The following is an 18,290-nucleotide window of genomic DNA, read 5'->3' as shown; positions in this document are numbered from 1 at the left end:
GCGTCAGGCACCCCAGGGGGGCGATGGTGCTCTTAAGTCCAACATGCAATCAACAAGCTGTTTCTATATTAGTATAAAGTTAGACAATAGCAACAAGTGTTTGTGGAAGTTGTTTTTTTGCTCTCAATTATTCTTTGAGTGACACTGTATCAAAAAAGACTGTCATTTGAAAAGTAATGTGTATAATTCACAATAAGGAGATCCAATTTGAAGCTGAAAAATCACACAATTTTAAATTACAACAGTCTGTTGCAGAATGTTGGTTTATTTCAGAAGCTATTTGGTTATTTGGCTCCTTTTTAAATGTCATGACAGTAAACAAAAGCTGACTTCCTGTAGTGCTGACATTTGCCTTGCTGGTAATTGGGGGTGAGACAAGACAGGCAAGTGTTACCAATTTCCATTAATTTGAAGAGAATACAAAAAAAACCCCACATGAGGTAAAAAAAAAAAAAACAGATCGCTACAACTACAGTTTTCTAATTGGAGTGAACAAAATGCTTTATTTTATTCTTGTAGAATGGAAAAATCCAGAAAAGCAAACATAGAAAAAATATTTACAGACAGTGTCATAGAGCGACTCAGACACAAATTTAATGTCTGAACATTTCGCTATGGATCTAACAAATTTCTTCCTTATATGGTGTCGCAGCATGACTTAACCTCTCGGAGACTTTTGTCTCATTAACTCCCTTCATGGGAAGAATGTCTGTTATCCAGTATTGGAACAATTGGGCCACCGCAGAGGTTTCCTCTGAAACATAAAAACAACAAAGTGTGGTACTTGAACATAATAAATCTCAAAGCAGATATTAAGTATTTGCATGGCAACATTAAACTGTCAGCAAGAATCCAAAGCCAACATTATAGGACCAGTCAAGTAGTTTATCGGAGGAACTACACAGCGTAGAGAAATACGCTGAAGTGGAAAGCTGCTTGGGATTTGCTATCAGAGCACGTCTCTGCAGAAACATGGATTATTGGGTTGAAGTGGACTGAGTTAAAAAAGGTTATGTTCAGAATATCCAAACTCATAAATGTCATGTGAAGTCCAAAGCATTCCCTATAAAGATTCTTTATTTGTTTCGATGAGTCAATAGAAAAAAAAACTTTCACAAGCAAAAAAAATAAATAAATAAAATTCAGAATTTATTTTTCTGTGTTTGATTCATACGCTGCTTCTTTGATCAAATCTGCAGGGAGAGTTGCATTATGAAACACTGACATAAGAATGACTCATGCGTCGTGAAGACCGTGGGCATGTTTGAGCGCCTTTCATGCAGTTGTGGAGCTGGTGCACAGTGAGAGGGAAAAAAATACAGCAAGCTTGGCAACAGAATGGATTTTAAAAAGCCGCATTTTGCCCATATGTATGGACAGATGTACTACTTTCAGAATCTCCTTGTTAGAGACACACACAAAAAAGCCGATCCCCTAACAAGTCCCTATTATGAAACCATTTGCCCAATCACACGGATGGATGAAAATGTGCCTGCAGGTTTTGCCTGTTGACGAAACGTTAAAGCTAGGTTAACTGGTTGAAATGTGTGAGATGCATGGTTACATTCAGTATATATTTTTGGATATCACAATACAGCGCCTGCATTTGGTTATAATTATTTGTGTAGCTAGTTTTAAATTGAAGTCAAGGAAAATTTGTAGAACGCTTTTGAGAGCCATGTAAAATGATGTGGCGTGCTAGATCTGGCCCACAGACCTTGATTTTGACACCAACCACTAACCTGGGGGTATCAGGGTGTTGTTGGAGAGGTCCTGCAGTTCCTTTTCTAATCGCTTTGTGTCCTTGTGTTGAGTACATAGCTTAAGATTATGAAGATGCTTCAAAAGAGAGGCAGGCCTGCTTCCATTGGCGATGCTGCTCAAAAGATCCTCCAACACACCAGGCATGCGAGGAAGCTTCTCTGCACGCAACAACGCTGAAGAACCGTAGGACACTCCATTAATTTATCTCGTACTATTTAATTCACACTTAATTGGTGTCAAACACATTTGATAAACATTAATAATTTGATCCACACAGATCAGCACTCACAATCTGATTTATAAATTTCCAGTGTGGTCCGGAGGAAGTCTACCACCTCAGCAGCTCTTATCCCATCCTCTTCTTCTTCTTCCTCATTTTTTCTTTGGAATATGAATTCCAGAGCAGAAGCCCGAGGCATCAAACCCATTGAGAGCATCTTCTCTTTGTGCCGTTTCTTCTTCAGTTTCCTTTTCTTGTTCCGGCTAATGCGCACTCCTTCTTCATCTATCAGCGTCCCATTCTGAACGACACTCGTCACCATAGTTGGAGCAGTTCCATCTTTATCTCCATGAAGGTTTAGTCTCCTTTTTCTTCTTTTCCTTCGTCTTTTCGGTTCATTTGCTTCTTCATCTTGGTCAAGCTCTTCACTGCATTCCTGTATGCCTTGTTCTGCAGGGCATAGCCACATAGGGAGCAAATTGTTTAATTGTTGGATCAAAAAGCATCACAGGAGCGCTTATCTCAAAATTACTTTGAATTACATTGATTGACATCGTCTTTTCATCTCATCGTACAAGTGTACTTCATGTGGTGGCCAGTGAAATCACACAAAATAATCTAAAATGAGCCGACAGCTGCTCTCCTGCCGGCCAATTTTATCCTGTTCACTGAGATAAAACAAATAACGTCAGGTGGGGCTCAACATTAAGCGGGATGATAAGTACAGCGAGCTGTGAAATGAGCCAACAACACTGTAATTAAAATGTGATCATTCTAACAATTTGTGCAGGCAGAGACCAAAAAAAAACCCAGCATGCGACAAAAACATCACATTTGATGAAATAGGGCTTCATTTGTTTAATTTCTTCTACCAAAACTCTAATCAGCAGGCTTAAAAGACCATATACGCTGCGTTTACGATGCTGTTTGTCAGTTTTACAGAGTGAAATAATTCTGGGAAATTCTACAACCAAGATCACCTGAAGGTCAATTTCAAATCCAATTTATCTTTATGATGCAAATTACAAATTCACAATAATAGAAGATTATCATTGCCTTACCAGATGGAACCTCCTCACTATTTATGGTCTCAAGCTGTTGTAGCGTCACACATTTCACTGAATTGGCATCATAGTCTTCAGGAGGAGGTAGAACTGTATATATACGTCTACTTGGAACCACCGCTGAATTACCTAAAAGTTAAAATAACATGCATACACAGGATGCATTAGTGTATATTAATTGATAAAAAGTCAGAAAATATAATTAATCTTACTAGGCGTAATATCTCGATTAGAGGTTCTTTTCACATCCACTGGTATGCATGATGGGGAGGGTTCCTTCTCCAATTTAGGGGCTGAAGGGTAAAGCTTCTGGAGCACCTTGGACTGGAATACTATATGGAATGCACACACATCATTGTAGGCTATATGGTAAATTGTTAATCTGCAGTTGATTGACATTTTTAGCAAAACATAAACAAAATAAGTTGCACTGGTACAATAGTGCGACAATGGTGAACTGCTGATGGTGATACACACTTCTTGTTTACCTACCTGCCTTAGGGCAGAAATTGTCAAAATTAGCAATTATAGTTATTTGTGCGTGTCCCTTTCACTTAAATTTCCTGCAGTGATTGACTCAAAATCGGAACCCATCTGTCGATACTTTTCCAATTTTGGAAATATGCTTGAGACAGAGGAACACGTGCATTTGTTTACAACTTGAAGCTACAAACATGGCAAGCTAGCAACGTTAGCTAGCCACTTCATACAAACGAGTTATACTCTCAATGCGTGTAATTAATCATGACGACATATGCAAAACATACCTTCTTTCCTGTGTGTCATGTCAGCTGGACTGACTGGAGGCGAAGACACTAAATTGTTTGTTTTTGCAAAGTGGTGTCGAGAACATTGCTAGCTAACTTAGCTAGTTCTCGGTCAGATTTATAACGATCAGCAATAGCCTTTGCACATTACTCTCGTTTTGACACACTTGCAAATGAAAAAAACACACCATGCTTTATAGTCAAGCAACCAAAACACTAGATTGTGAAAATAAAAACAGATCGGCGAAACATGTAGATCGTCCCCTCCTCTCACTCTAGCTGGCGTCACAACTCGCAGAAGGACTAAGTGACAGGAAGCTGAGCCACCACCGGAACTCCGGTCAACATTCTAGCATTTAAATGGTGGCATTCATATTGCAAATCTCCGCTCACTCCTTACCACAGATCCTTGCAGCAGTCGTTTCTGCCACATACTTTCTATGATTCGGAGTGTAAATCGAGTGCATACATATTACAAGATGCCAATAATTGCATGTTTGTGAGGCAACTCAGTAGAACATGTGATCCTAACCACTAAACAGGTGTCTCTCGCCAAAATACATGGGGCGAGTCAAATTTGTTTGGTGTATGTAAATCACTGCACAGTAAATTGCATTTGAATGACAGCACTGGATCATGATGCACCACAGCCCCACTGGTGTTTGAATGTTGTAATAACATTAGTCGATCCAGCTGCAGGGCGGTAGTGAGGAAGGGGAGACTGAGGAGAAAACTCGAGTGCACCTCATGTCTCGGCATCATCTTGAAGCTGAGTTGGCTTTGACGTGCCTTTCGAACTTGCTTTGGGATTTCAACATGTGACGGACTCTGCAGAAGGAGGAACCACCTAGAATGCCAGCTTTTAAGAAGGTAATTCCCTCACCCTTAAATATAATCCTTGTACTGATAATGCTACAAAAATGTATACATATTATCTGCCTGAAGTTTTTTTAGCACTATATCAGATACACATAAATAGAATTAAAATTGGTTACGTGCATGTGTGTTTAGTGATCTAAATTGTCACTTCTACATGATTTAACCGTGAGAGAATCTCTCATGTCAATCATTTTGATCCCAGTGCAAAAATCAGGTGTTAAGTTTGAAATTGTATGGGCATGCATTACCAACTCTCACTTTTCTGCACATCAATTCATGAGGAGGTGTGGGTGAGGAAAACCTGAGACTGAAAGAAGCCTGCTAAGTCCAAGGTTAACTTCTTCATTATGTACTATATATATTTGCCGTGCACACTGTAGTTGCTGAGTGTGGGTGTGCTTCAATGACTGCAAGTCCTTGCCAGGACTGAATAAGAGAGTGTCACAAAAAAAAAGCTTTGAATGAATTGATGATTCGGCACCTCCGCACTTTTACATTTAGTAGGTTGCATTGTAGCTTGCAACATGGAATTCCCACTTGCATACTGATAAAGCAAGTATTTGCCCACTTTCACTCGTCAGTAGCAGTTTGACATGTTCAAATTTTGTTCTTGTACGTTTATGGTTTGTGTGAGCTCCAATAGATTTTCTGAGACGCAAGCTCGAAACTGCTAGTTTCAGCACCGCAAAAATACACCATACACAACGCAAGGGGTGACTTGCTATCTTCACATCACCTGGCATAAGGTGCTGATGTGCTAAAAATAGGACGACATTTTATTGCAATACTGTTTTATGTCAGGACACTTTTAGCTTTAGTGAGGTTACCTTTAACATTCTTATCTGCCTACATCGTAACAAGAAATACTCCACTATAAAATGCAATAATGTTTAGTTTTAAAGGGCAGTTAATTTTAGAGGTTCCAATGTGTTTTTGAGGTACATTTGGAAGAATGATGGGCCTGAAAATTGAGGTTTTTTGTGTGCATAGAATTGAATGTTTATTTGTTGTGTCTTGAAACAATTGTGACAAAATTGATTCACACAGACCTTCATTATTACGTTGCTTCAGTACGACATTTTTGGGGAGTGGGGACAGTTGTACGAGATGTGTTCGAAACATTTTAGGTTGTAGTTTAAACCCAACAATGTCTTACCCTTCAAAATAATCTCCCTTTGTTTAGTGTAACACATCACCATGCAGCCCGACCGACTTCTACCTTTCCCATTCCGTGATGGAAATGTATTTTTTATACTAAGGCTAAATCAATCCTACAAGGCTTTTACATTACATAAAAGGCGCAAGACTTAATTAAAAACATAGACGTTCAATGAACAGATGACAAAAATAGGGCACTGACACTCCTTTACTGAGCTAAGTAAGCACTTTGGAAGTGAGGGTGTGCACGCGCACACACACATGCACACACAAAACAAGCCTCATCACCCTCGCTTTTTCAAAATTGTCAGTCCGAGGCTTGCATAGACCTTGCCTGTTTGACAATGACAAGATAAGGCTCTCACAATCTGTTCCAAGATGCAATGCAAAGCTGGAGTCCGCATGAATAAGAGTAACAATGCCATTTTGATCTAGAGTGGAGAGGAGCTAGTCCTGAAACATTTAGTAAGCTCTTTTCTCAGCCTCTCTACCCTGCACAAATGTGTTTCTGCTGTTACACCACATGTCCTATTATACTCTACATATTTGTTATTTTAAAAGGTTCTTTTATCTTATAATCAAATCATTTGATCACAATTGAATGCCTGCATCTGGAACTGACAAAATAAATGTATCAATGTATTAATGAGTTGGACATTTTATCAATATGAAAGTCTGTGTTAGCATGTGTTTGTGCTTAACAGACCATGTGTGTGTATTTAAAGTTTTGGGATCAGCTTGCTACTGCGACTACACAGTTTGCACAACTTCACCCTTTATGATATTTATATTTTTTACGTCAAATTGGCTTACAGTAGCTGTTCTTTTTGTCCAATCGCCCAGTCATCAACACTAGTTTTGACAAGACGAAGGAATGGCAGGAAATCTCGTTTATTAGTTAGTTCACAGGTGTCAAACTCAAGGCCGGGGGCCAGATACGGCCCACCACATCATTTTATGTGGCCCGCAAAGACAAATTGTGCATCAAATTCGTGTCATTACTAGAATTGCAAATTGTCTTCACTTTTAATATCTTTTTTTTTAAATATTTGACCGGTTTTTACTCATCTGATTTGAAAACGAGTTATTTGTCAGTTTGTTTTGTAGCTTTTACTGTCTATAATATGGGTGCTCATACATTTATTTGGGTTGCCAGTCATAATGGCCCTCCGAAAGAAGCTATGACTACAATGCGGCCCGCGAAAAAAAGGAGTTTGACACCCCTGAGTTAGTTGAAGAGTAAATTCACATTGTGAATGATAAAATGATGTGTGGGAAGGAAAGATGAACAGCACTTCATAAAACACATTGCACATTTTAAATTAAATAAATAAGATTGCAAATTGTCGTTCCTCTACCATCTCCCCTTTGTTTGATGTGTGGCCAAGGGACATTTGAACCATCTTTGAATACTGCGTGCAGCATTACTGCATTCTGTCATATAATGTTTTGTGAGTTGTCAACTTGTGTCAGGGTCTCCCGTAGCTTTTACAAGGTTGACTGTGCTTGCGGTGACCTCAGTTCAGTCTGTACACAGCCTGTCTGGATAAGAGTGAAGTAGACAGAAAGATCTTGGAAATTGTATGACTTGGAGTCCATCTTCAAAGATTCTCATGAAAATATACATCATTGTCAAAAGGTTATATCATTTTGAAATGAAAGAGTTTGTTGTTATTTTGTCTACCTTGATGTTCAATTGCTAACATAACCTCTTATTGGCCACTCACCGCTGTGATGCCTCACTTTGCAAGTAGTTCACAAGGCCATAAAGTGGGCCTACCATGGCAATTCAGCAGTGAAATTGCCCTGTAGTAGCTTTGAATGACTCGAGAAAATTGTCATTTATCAAAGAACTGTGCTTTATATGGCCCCTGAGTTTACCCTTGGTTGGAACAAACTGTCGCTATGTCCAGTTATTTTTACGTTCCTCCCTTTAAACGGCTATTCACCTTTTTATGAAACTAATTAATCATTTGTATATCGCTCACAATCACATGTACCCCTGAGGTAACACATGATCATTAAAAACAAATGAGGGACTATTTGAGAATAGTTAGTTTCCCCAAATCGTCTTTATATTACTTTGTAAGCTATTTCTGTATCCACTATTGTTCCAGGGATTTAGCGAGCTCGGTAGTTCTATTTTTTTTTTTTTGAAGAAAGCAGTGTTAAATTTTAAAGTAAGATAGTTTCACAGAAAACAGCAGGGATTTTGGTTAATGATACGGGATAATGAGATCAAGTCTTACCTTAGTGAACTAAATGTATGTCTGAAACTGATTTGACCTTAACGTTACTGAAATGAAGGAAATGTCGAATTTACTATTTCAGTGATCTGGATTAGACTTTTATTTCAATTCCAATACAAGATGGGTCACGCTGGATGAAAAATAAAAACTGAAATACTTTTGATAATACATCTATAGTTTCTTGTCCCTGTACCAAAAAGCAAACCATAACAAAACTTTAAATTGGATTTTCACAATTTTTTTCTTCTGCTCAATAATATTATCCCATTCTAGGCTTTTTGTTTTCATAGCATGTGTATATGCATAGCAATAAGTACAAATATGAAAATACAATCTTTATTGGTCAATTATAAATACCTTTTAGAATCACTGATCATCCTTAGGTAGACTAGTTGGTTCAGATCAGTTGTGATTTGAGCAGTTTCGACATAAGCATGCGCTGAATGTAAAACGAGCCTATTCATCAAATGCGATTTAAGCGATCCATCTTTTCAAATAGCCGATTACTGTGAGGAAACAAATTGCATTTCAGAGTCCCTAAATATAAACGTCCCAATTATGTGTGCTTTGTGATTGTCTCTGTCATTAAGCCTCCCCGCTTGAACAGACAAAACACTGACGCCCGAGGCACTGATGTATGTAAAATTAGATGGCTTGTCTGTAATCCTTTTAACAAGGCAAGCAACAGCTCATGTGTATCTGAGACACACATGAGGCACTGACAGTTTGTTCTCCCCATTCCTCCAATACATAGCAGCCAACCAGCATCGATTAGAATCGCTTTAATCACCACAAAGCAACTCCTGCGTAGAAGATGCGAGGCTTCTCGACAGTAGCCACCACTTGTTTCACACTTGACTACTGAAGCAAAATTTGTGGCCGACTTGACCTATGAAACCTCATGGAGGCAATTTTTACGCTGCCGTAATTATAGAATAGAAATATGTTCGCTTGCTGTATCGCATTAGTGTTAAATGGCTGAGCGGTGCTGCCACCCGGAATTTGGAGGTTTAATTTAAAACATGTTTTTAGATCTATAATATAATATATGATATAACCAAATTAATTACATATCTTTCTTCATTTTTCCCTTCTGCCTTTAGTTGCTGATACTGACAAATTATTTTCATGTTTCCTCACAGGTGTTGTTGCCAGGCATTTTTCAGAAGCATTGCTGTATCTTCCCAAACAGGAATGCGGGTAAGAAAAATAAAAGCAGCACATCAAAATTGCGGTGATGCGATAAAAGGAAGGTGTTGTAGTCGGTGGGGCTGGGCAGTCAGTCATAATAATTTGGCTTCTCACGAACTCAAAAGCATTCATCATTTTCCTTCCATTATAATTTGGTGTGTTTGCAAGTTTCACTTTTATTGTAAAATTTTTAGGAATGATTTACTGACTTGATGTGGATAGAGCAAAATGAAAATGCAAGCGGCTTGAATTTCACATATTTACATGGTCATTTTGTTCATGACAAAAAAACCTGATATTTTCGGGGAAAAAAATCAATATAAATAAGCATAATGGTATGTTGGGTGCTTTGAGTAGTTGAATAAATACTAAGGAATGAATAATCATTTTTATTCATCATGATTTCAATGTCAATCAAAATAATTGAGGCTCTCATTTTTTTCTATATTCGTCCAGCCCTATTAGTGGGTGAATGGATGAGTCCTTGCGCTGATGACCTCCTGTCGTTATTTGCTAAATGGCATTCATGGGAATTTTTTTGAGGACAGTTTGAGAGAGCCCGCTATGATGCGACGAGTTATCGCAAGCCTTGGATTGATCGTGGATGAAAGTAAAGAAAAGAGAGAAATATTCAGGTGCGATTGCATGCAGCTTCCATCCTGTAAATAAAATCTCTCGATTGCTGCTGAGATGCGATACAATTTGTCTATGCATTGGTTTGCTCATTTATTTGAATTTGGGCTGTATTATCATCGTATCAACATCTGCCCCTGCAAGGAGTCTTCCGCTGCCGTTCTGGTGCATGACAGAATTTCTGAACTAATGTGTACTACCTTGGAGCTTTGGTAAAATGCACTTGACATTCTCTGATGTGACATCAAGGGTGCAGCAACCTTACTGAGGGAAATTGAGGTTTTTAAATGTTACATTTAAAATGTTAAATGTATTCCGTCCTACAGTTTGAAAGCTTGACTTTTTATCAAATAATGGCAATCAAAAGAAGGCTATCATTTATTCGTTTGATATTGTCACGTTATCTTGCTTCTACGATTAATCTGGATTCCATTTTATATGACAACGGACCTTGCAAGTGAGTAATCCTCAGATCAAAAAATACCATGATGGTCATTTTTTTGCATCATGAATACAGTTTGAGGAACAATTCATGGATTTGGGGTTGAGTTAGATTCAGGTCCTCAATAAATGACAAACATTGGAAAACGTATAGTGGAGGGCAATAAAAGGAATTTAAAAATAAAAAAGACCAAGATGAGAGGAGACTTAAAATGACATTCCTGCAAAAAGATTGGTATTGCAGATGGGTTATTTGATTAAGTCTCTACATTAAGTGAGCGCGTGTGCGCGTGTGCGCGAACGTCCTTTGTAAGACTCAAGTGAATAAAGCGCGCCCTCTCCTGGGCATCTCTGAGTGCTTTCTAAAGACTTGACTAAGAGGAAAAGAATCTCCTGCATTTGTTTGCCATCTCTAATTTTCATGGTTTTTTTTGTTTTTTTTTTCAAGTATGTGCAAAGAAATTGTGGTTATTAGGCTTATCATCATGGTACACTCTCTATTATCAGTGTGCCCCTTCATTTCTAATATAAAAATGATCCTCTGTTCTGGTGAGCACTCAGCATTTCTATGCAGACAATTCAGAATGTTCCTTCTTCTAGACATTAATTACTGCCTTAGTATTTCATCATCCTCTCGCCACTTGTCCGTGCTGAATATCCGGCATCGTCCTTGACTATACTTTTTTTTTGCTTTTTGCATTTTATTAAATATTAGGGATGTAAAGTACTTAACCGTGTTTTATAATACCCCACCATTTTGCTATGAATAAATGAATAACTAATTAATTCCTGCGGAAAGCTCTTGTAATTTTTCGACATTTGCATTTTTGGGATTTTTTTTGTTTTGCATTCATAACCTTGCTTAACACACCTTCCACGAGTGACCTAAATAGACTACAGTACTTCTCACATGAATAGTCATTTCTTCCATTATGCCTTACTGCTTTTTCCAATTGCAAAGATGGAAATTTTGATTTTCTGGAGTATCTTTGAATCTTTGCTATCATCATTAAATAATGAAGATATAACATAGACCTGATTGGGGAAGCTTGTGTATGAGATCTGGATTCACAAGATAAAACTCATGTCACTTAAAATCTCCTAACCTCATGACAAAAACATATAAACTGCATCAATCTAGTGGCTCCTCTCCCAGCTTTTGTCTTGAGTCTGAGGCCATCCTTATCAATGCATTGCATGTTTTGTCTGTGTTTGCTCATCCCACTCAGTAAATTTCACCGACACGAGATTGAATCGGCAGCCTCTCTATTAGCAGCTGTAATTAATGGTCCCTTTTATCCCTCAGTATGTTCAACCTTCTTTTGTGAGCACACATTTTGCTCACTTAAGATGAGCACCCATTTCTTCCAGTCCTCTTGTCATTTTAAGTTCATTTTTAACTATTGTGTGCTACCACAATCTATCCAATACAAGAGCTGTATTAAAAATGATTCCTTTACAAATCAATCCATAAATAATTTTTGTTTTGACTCACACTATCAACTGGTATTGTTTGATTTTTTTTTCATTATAATATTAAGGGTGAATTTGACAAAATATCCATTCATCTAATTTTTGCACAATTTAAGGTGATCTGTTGGCAACTTGGGACTTTTCGGAGTGATGTTAGTCTGCTCTAGAAAAAGCCACCACCTAGCTGCAGCGTTTGCCCCTTGACTGTATCTAATATCTCCCAAATCCTATTATCCACTATCTATTGTAAGAATCCAGCTTGATCAACAAAAGGAATTGGGAAAAGAGAAGCCTCCTGTGTTAAAAGGAAGTCCCAATTTGTCCTGAAGTCCCAACCAAAAGACAGGGGACAAACGACAGCCATTCTAACTGTCACTACTCGAACACGGTCTCATTAATGACCATAGATAAGTTCAGCATTAGAACTGCAAATTATAAAGTAGAGCGGAATCGTACTAGTAGACAGACAATTTGCCAATTGAATTGAAAAGGAACGTCGTATGCTGAGATTTCATCACATTGGAACCAGATTTTCTCTCTGTGCAGCTATAGAGGCAGCCAGAAAAGTCCACTGCCAGCTCACGGAAAGTAAAACCTAAAAGAGTGAAATTTCAAAGGTCACTTCAACGTCTTCATTTCAGGTTATTCATACTATGGTTGCAAATAGCGATCATTTTCATAATAAACTAAATGAATATATTTTTTTCCTTAAATTCATAACATGTCAGAAAAGTGAGAAAATTGTCGAGCGATGTTAAAAATTTGCGAATGACTTGTTTTGATTACCAAAACATAATTAATCAGCTTTCATGAAGCACTTCAAAAATCAGAGAATATTAACTGTTGAGAGGATGTACTCAAATAATTTTATCTATTTAATTAAAGAATGCCTCTAAATTAATATTGGTAGCATGCTTAAAATTCCAGGCTGACATAATTAGTAACATTTGCTTCGATTCTAAAAAAACAAAATACAAATCCTCTACTGCTCGTTGACCTTTTCTTTTCATACTTGTAATCATTATTTACCTAAAGCATCATTTCCTAAGGTTTAGAATACTGCAGAATAATCAATGTTTGCTCTATGGTCGCCTTGGGATTTATAAGCAGAGCAAACAGCCATACACATGATTGTAAGTCATATGAAATGGTTCATTGGTCTTGACGATGTCAAAGAAGGATAAGCCATAAGTTTATTTTTATTGCAAGATCTTTGCTGGCCAAACTGCCGCAGTGCGCTGTAGCTTATTGAAATGTCACCCCAGAAGCCATAACATCAGATCACCAGAGAAAATGATCCTCAATTTTGCAGCCAGCTGAACATGAGCATACTAAATCTGCTTTTTGCTATTCTGTCCCACTACCCTAGAATGAGCGGCTTGGCTTGACTTTGAAGAATGAATTTAAAGATTTTGATATAGTAATATCTATGTGGATTTCATGGGACTCCTGTCATTATTAAGACTCGTCACATTTTAAAGTAAACCTGCTCCATGCATTTCACTTTAGATTTTTTTTTTTTTTTACTTTTTCTGACTATTAGAATTAATAAATTAACTATTAAAACAAGTGCCTGTCCCATTATGTTCCAGGAGGGCAAAAATGTATCCCCTATTGCCACTAATTACTATTACCGTATTGGCCCGAATATAAGACGGTATTTTTTTTGCATTGAAATAATACTGAAAAAGTGGGTGTCGTCTTACATTCGGGGTCTAGACATTATACTCATTCACAACGCTAGATGGTGCCAGATATCTTTAAAGTGAATGCTGAACTTAACTCCCCAGGCCAAAGCGAACCCCTGTCACGAAAAATAAAAATAGCGGTAGCGCGAAGAAGAAAAATAAAAAATAGCGGTAAGAAAGAAAAGAGAAGAAGAGAAGAGATAACAGAAAATGGAGAAACAGTAGGTTTATTTATATTTCAAAAACCAGAAGCCATTCATTTACAAATGTGATTGCACTTTAGATTACATATTTAATGTTCAGATGTGATCGACAGTTTTTGCATGATTTGAATGAGGCAAAATAACATGCTTTTTCTCTCGAATATATTGTTATAATCATTTGTTTCAGATGTACTGTAATTATTTTCTGTATAAAAAGTTGGTGTTCAAAAAGTCTTTTTTCAAAATTGAGTCTTGAAAAAAAGGGGGTCGTCTTATAATCAGGGTCGTCTTATTTTCGTGCCAGTACGGTATTTGAAAACTGTCTAGACATACAGGAAAAAAAAAGAAAATTTATATTTGGACATAATTATCCAAATACTTGATTTGATTTTCTATTTTCGAGTCACCTATTTTTGAATTGCCATTTAAAGCCTTTGAGTTAGCGCAATATAAGCCTGATTTTGTGAAAACACATCACATGGACAAACACAGATGTGGAGGGAGAGAGAACGAGAGAGACGGATAATGTGGCATAATATGATATGATATAATAATAGCATAATAAAAGCCATTTTCAAGGATATCTGCACTGTTTTATGAACATTGGAATGTGCAAAAGTGGCAGACGGCGCTGTGGCAAATGGGGTGAACATCAGCAGCAAGTAATCAGACAGGATGCATGCTGTTGCAGTCTGGAACAGTGATGATATAGTGATTGTCTGTGCCATGGGAAGGCAAGTCCTTGACAACCTAACAGCTTGGAGGGAAAAGCTGTTGCACAGTCTGGATGTGAATTTTGACTGGTTGAAAATATGGAGCACTGTCGCTTCCGTCACTTGCCTCCCTGATCTCTATCAAAGCATCCATTTTATCCCGTTCAAGGTCATAGGTTAGCTGGAATCTCTCCATGCTGTCTCGTGCGAGAGGTTGGGTCTTATCACCTACCAGTCAAGTGCAGGGGACAATTAGACAACCATTCCAACTCATATTCACATAAATGGTTTGAATCGAGACTGTGAGGCCGACGCCATATGCTCCATGCTGCCTCTCTCATCTCACTCACCATTTTCTTTTGTGCATCAGGACACTGGCTGTCACATATTTTTACAACTCCAGTCAACGCTGCTATCGTGTACTGAATATAAATGATCTGTTCACACCTCGAGGGATCAGCCAAACATGACCAACAATCAGCCTTCAATATAATTAACACAAAAACCCTCCCTGACACAATTTAGCATTCCTTTGGCGTGTCGCAATAGGTCACCAATAAGCAGCGTGAATGGATGTATTCTTTCTTTCAAGGACACAGAAAATGAGGCCGTCAACCCTAGTTAGTCTTTGAATTCAATTCTGAGTCATCTGTTTTTATTCTCTAACATACTTAAAAAAAATGCAGTATTTATTTCGAGTCAAAAGGAAATATTAGGTGTATCAATTTTCTGCAAATCTCTGGGGGCGTAGGTGAGGAGCAGATTTTTCTCTTCAGGCACATTGAAGCGGCATCAAATGGAGATAAAAGACCCTGTAGTGTTGGTTTTGTTATTTGTTTTTAATACATTAAACATGTAAGTGGAAATGTGGAAATATGGAGAACAAAATAGTACTGACTTAAAGAGGCAAACATTTTCATGACAAAATATGTTCTATGTGCCCTTACTTGTCTAAACGATTAGTATTCTAATCAATATTGCATTCATGGAATAATTAACTGGATTAATCCATCAGACTTTTTTTTTATCAGGGCACGGCCATTTTGTCTTTTACCACCCACTCGTGCCAACTGACATCAATGTGCCCTCATTGCAAACAACACATGACCAAACCTCCCAAAAAAAGAAGCGCCATGGCATTTGCAATGCGAGCCCGAGCTTACTTCAACATCAATTTCAGTCGAGGATGGCATAAGATATATTATTGCAATTTAAAATAAGAAATATAGTCTTTGTGCCCTCTCTAAAATTTGGATTTGAGTAACCCTGATCTATAATATAGTGTTATTTCATTATTAGTTTTCCCTTCAGATTTTGCATAAATATTCTTTTACTGCGGGCCATGCATTACTCTCTATTCATGAAGGTAATGCATGGCCTATTTAATTTTCTGCACCAGCAACCCATTCATTTCCCTATTAGTTTAACTGGAGCCTGCTTTCATTCAAGGTGACATCTTATCTCCCTCTTCAGTCTGCATCATGGAGATTATGCAAGCCTCGACTATGAGAGTTTGAACTCGATGTGAAATAAAATAAAGTTTGCAGCCCTATTTTATTTAAACCGAGGGAGGAGGGGTCACAACAGTTGCTCATTAAACTAGAGCTAGGTACCATCCATTGTTGTGGAATGAAGTCTTATTATGTTTAAGGCTTAATTTAAGATATGAAATACTTTGGGTTTTTTAAATGTGGAGGCAATTGTCTTCAAGTGTTTTCTGCTTCAGTCTCTGAAATAATTGTGCAATCACTCCTGCTTTTCTGCGCAAAACCTTCAAGCCTTAATCAAGTCCCAAGTCACCTTATTAATGCCCTTATTCCAGTATCCTGTTCTCATTAAGAAAGAAATGGAATAATATAATTATTGGCCTCCAGTTCGTAACACTTAAAATTTTTGTTCTCCTTTTCCGTCACTCAGCGTGATATAAGGCCAAGTCGATTTAAGCGGCTGAGCCCTGGTTACTGCAATCTTTTTATTTTTTATTTTTTATAAGTCCTCCTCCCGGTTTCTTCTTTCCCCTTTGCTATGTTGGCCAAATCTCACCCAGGAACGAGACGCATAAGCGACCACGCAGGCGGCTCCAGTCCTGGTCACAGTGCTACTTCTCTTCTTTTTTTTTTCTTATCTCCTGCTCTCATTCCCTGCTTTCCCCTCTGCTGCACTGGCCAAATCACACCCGAGACCAAGTTAAGCAGCCCTCACCAGTAGCTGATTCCCGGTCACTAAAAATAACAAAGAGCGCAATCGATAAGCCGAATCTTCATGCAAACCAACGAACGTTCCTAATAATGGAAGTATTGCTAAGTGGTTCAAAATAAAATGATCCAGTTTTTAATTCTTACCCAGCCCTGTAAAATGTCATTGTAACTTGAAAAGTAGCTTTGGAGGACATTTACAGGAAATAATGGCGACCCTCTTACCCTCTAAAACAGAGGTGTCAAACGTATTTTCGTCACGGGTCGCATCATAGTCGTAGTTTGCTTTAAAGGGCCATTAAAATTGTCAACCTAAATAAATGTATGAACATCTCAAATTGTATATATAATATAGGCTACACAACAAACTAGTTTTCAAAACAGAGAGTAATAAAAACTGTCCAAATATTTAACAATGAAATATTGAAATCAAATATATTTATATATATTAAATATATATTTAAAAATAAGAATTATTTTAAAAAAATGAATGGTAATAAAAATTGCTAACAATATCTCTATTTTTTAAAAGTGGCAACAATTAGAAATATTGGAATTAACATGTGAATTTGATGCACGATTTGTCTTCGCGGGCCACTTAAAATGATGTGTCGGGCTTTATCTGGCCCTCGGGCCTTAACTTTGACACCTGTGCCCTAAAATAAACCTAAGTTAAGCCTTTTGGATGGAATCTGTGTGTGTTGGTTTGAGAATGCTATCTGAATTTTCTGTCTCTGAGAACCAGTCAACTGTGTTAGGGTCATTTTATCAAGCAGTCTCAGGCTATGCAACATCTTATCACTGGGACCATGAGATGGTGCTATACTCTAAAGGGACAAACAAGATGTCATATATGATTTATAGTATCTGAAGTGTGGACTGAGCAAGTTCAACTATCGTCTGCATGACTTAAAGGTTGAATCTCCAGGTCAGGGTAAACAGCTTTACAGTCGATTTACATCACTTTCTCTGGCTCAGAAGCTTCTGGTAGGTTCTGTCCTGGCACACGGGAGCAAACCAAGGACCCATAAAGTATTCAATCTGTGTGCCATCACAATGCATCAGCCTGCTGTCTGTGCCTATAGCTACCAATCACACTAGCGGACTGTTTAGAGAGGTGTTAGCCGCCTGCCCAAACACTACAAGGTCAATACTCACAGAATGGGAGGCTGAATTTAAACACACTCCCCGATCACAGTTTGGAGCAATGTCGAAAACAAGGCAAGAGAGGTGAAGTGTACCGACCTATACTTTCAAGACAGCCCTATTTTATTTTGCCTTTCTTCTTTTTCTCTTAAACCTACAGAGTTTTTGTCTGCTGGATTATACAAAAAAATTTGATGGCAACATTTGGACCAGTAAAGAATAAACGTGGAAGAAATTCTGATAAACAAAAACAGGCACATTTTTCAAGTACGTATTTTGAATGTATCTTAAAATTACTGACAAACTGCTATGGTGCAGTTTTAACTTACTATCTAGTTAATTGGTTATGCCTTGTTCCATCGATGATAATAATAAAAAAAAATAACAGGAGATATTCAATAAAAGTTCTTTAACTTCTTCCTACTCCTTTTCGAGCTGCCCTAATTGTTGTTTAAGTTATTTACGACTTGCTTGGGACATTTTGTTATTGTCCTGTTTTCTTTTTC

The 18,290-nt window shown here is 37.7% G+C and overlaps 2 protein-coding genes across 4 annotated transcripts in view; one reads left to right on the top strand and one right to left on the bottom strand.

The window, feature by feature from the left end:
- Positions 1 to 229: 229 nt before the first annotated feature.
- erich1 (glutamate rich 1) lies at positions 230 to 4,297 on the bottom strand. 2 transcript variants are annotated; one of them, XM_088400644.1, is made up of 6 exons: positions 4,216 to 4,297; positions 3,261 to 3,380; positions 3,046 to 3,177; positions 2,054 to 2,434; positions 1,743 to 1,937; positions 230 to 754 (listed from the first exon to the last, which is right to left on the bottom strand). In XM_088400644.1, the coding sequence occupies exons 1-6, from the start codon at positions 4,280 to 4,282 to the stop codon at positions 621 to 623; spliced, it is 1,029 nt and encodes a 342-aa protein (XP_088256770.1). In that variant the 5' UTR covers positions 4,283 to 4,297; the 3' UTR covers positions 230 to 620. The 2 variants fall into 2 exon arrangements, with proteins under 2 accessions (XP_088256770.1, XP_088256769.1); XM_088400643.1 differs by lacking the exon at positions 4,216 to 4,297 and adding an exon at positions 3,816 to 4,159.
- dlgap2a (discs, large (Drosophila) homolog-associated protein 2a) overlaps positions 3,803 to 18,290 on the top strand; it is a 96,525-nt gene continuing 82,037 nt past the window's right edge. For both annotated transcript variants that reach the window (XM_088400635.1, XM_088400634.1), the window contains exons 1-2: positions 3,803 to 4,685; positions 9,244 to 9,301. The gene's annotated coding sequence lies outside the window, so the exon portion shown is untranslated. The remainder of the gene's footprint in view (positions 4,686 to 9,243; positions 9,302 to 18,290) is intronic.

The sequence above is a fragment of the Syngnathus floridae genome, chromosome 16 (assembly GCF_059516105.1).
Source record: "Syngnathus floridae isolate MCC-2025c chromosome 16, RoL_Sflo_1.0, whole genome shotgun sequence".
NCBI classification, from domain to species: domain Eukaryota; kingdom Metazoa; phylum Chordata; class Actinopteri; order Syngnathiformes; family Syngnathidae; genus Syngnathus; species Syngnathus floridae.
Note: the sequence above shows the minus strand (reverse complement) of the source record. Positions and strands in the feature narration are given on the sequence as shown.

Excerpts from the sequence above, each read along its gene's own strand:
- erich1 (XM_088400644.1), bottom strand. The coding sequence starts at position 4,282 with ATGCACTCGATTTACACTCCGAATCATAGAAAGTATGTGGCAGAAACG. Across the intron at positions 2,435-3,045 it reads TAGTGAGGAGGTTCCATCTG|AACAAGGCATACAGGAATGC; the intron begins GTAAGGCAATGA and ends TATGCCCTGCAG. Across the intron at positions 1,938-2,053 it reads GGAAATTTATAAATCAGATT|CGTTGTTGCGTGCAGAGAAG; the intron begins GTGAGTGCTGAT and ends ACGGTTCTTCAG.